The sequence below is a fragment of the Trachemys scripta genome, chromosome 16, assembly GCF_013100865.1.
Source record: "Trachemys scripta elegans isolate TJP31775 chromosome 16, CAS_Tse_1.0, whole genome shotgun sequence".
Lineage (NCBI taxonomy): Eukaryota > Metazoa > Chordata > Testudines > Emydidae > Trachemys > Trachemys scripta.
The window spans coordinates 13,488,120-13,488,533 of record NC_048313.1 but is presented as its reverse complement, the minus strand read 5'-3'; the positions used below and the strand labels follow the sequence as shown (position 1 = coordinate 13,488,533).

Here is a 414-nt window from a genome sequence, read left to right as displayed (position 1 = left end):
GGCAGGGGGCGCGGCGCGCGGGAAGATGGCGGGCGGCGGCCTGCAGGGGGCGCGGCGCGCGGGAAGATGGCGCCCGGCGGCCGGCAGGGGGCGCGGCGCGCGGGAAGATGGCGGGCGGCGGCCTGCAGGGGGCGCGGCGCGCGGGAAGATGGCGCCCGGCGGCCGGCAGGGGGCGCGGCGCGCGGGAAGATGGCGGGCGGCGGCCTGCAGGGGGCGCGGCGCGCGGGAAGATGGCGGTGCGGAAGAAGGACGGCGGCCCCAACGTCAAGTACTACGAGGCCGCGGACACCGTCAGCCAGTTCGACAGCGCGCGGCTCTGGCTGGGCAAGAACTACAAGAAGGTACCGGCCCCCCCGGGCCCCCCCGGCCAGGCCCCTGCCCCATCCCCGGCTCGGCCCCCGCCGCCGGCCCCCC

At 81.2% G+C, this 414-nt stretch overlaps 1 protein-coding gene across 4 annotated transcripts in view; it reads left to right on the top strand.

The window, feature by feature from the left end:
• Window positions 1-194: 194 nt before the first annotated feature.
• SMARCC2 (SWI/SNF related, matrix associated, actin dependent regulator of chromatin subfamily c member 2) overlaps window positions 195-414 on the top strand; it is a 21,901-nt gene continuing 21,681 nt past the window's right edge. For all 4 annotated transcript variants that reach the window (XM_034792485.1, XM_034792481.1, XM_034792484.1 and 1 more), the window contains exon 1: window positions 195-341. In XM_034792485.1, the coding sequence (XP_034648376.1) occupies window positions 231-341 (111 nt within the window). In that variant the 5' untranslated portion in view covers window positions 195-230. The remainder of the gene's footprint in view (window positions 342-414) is intronic.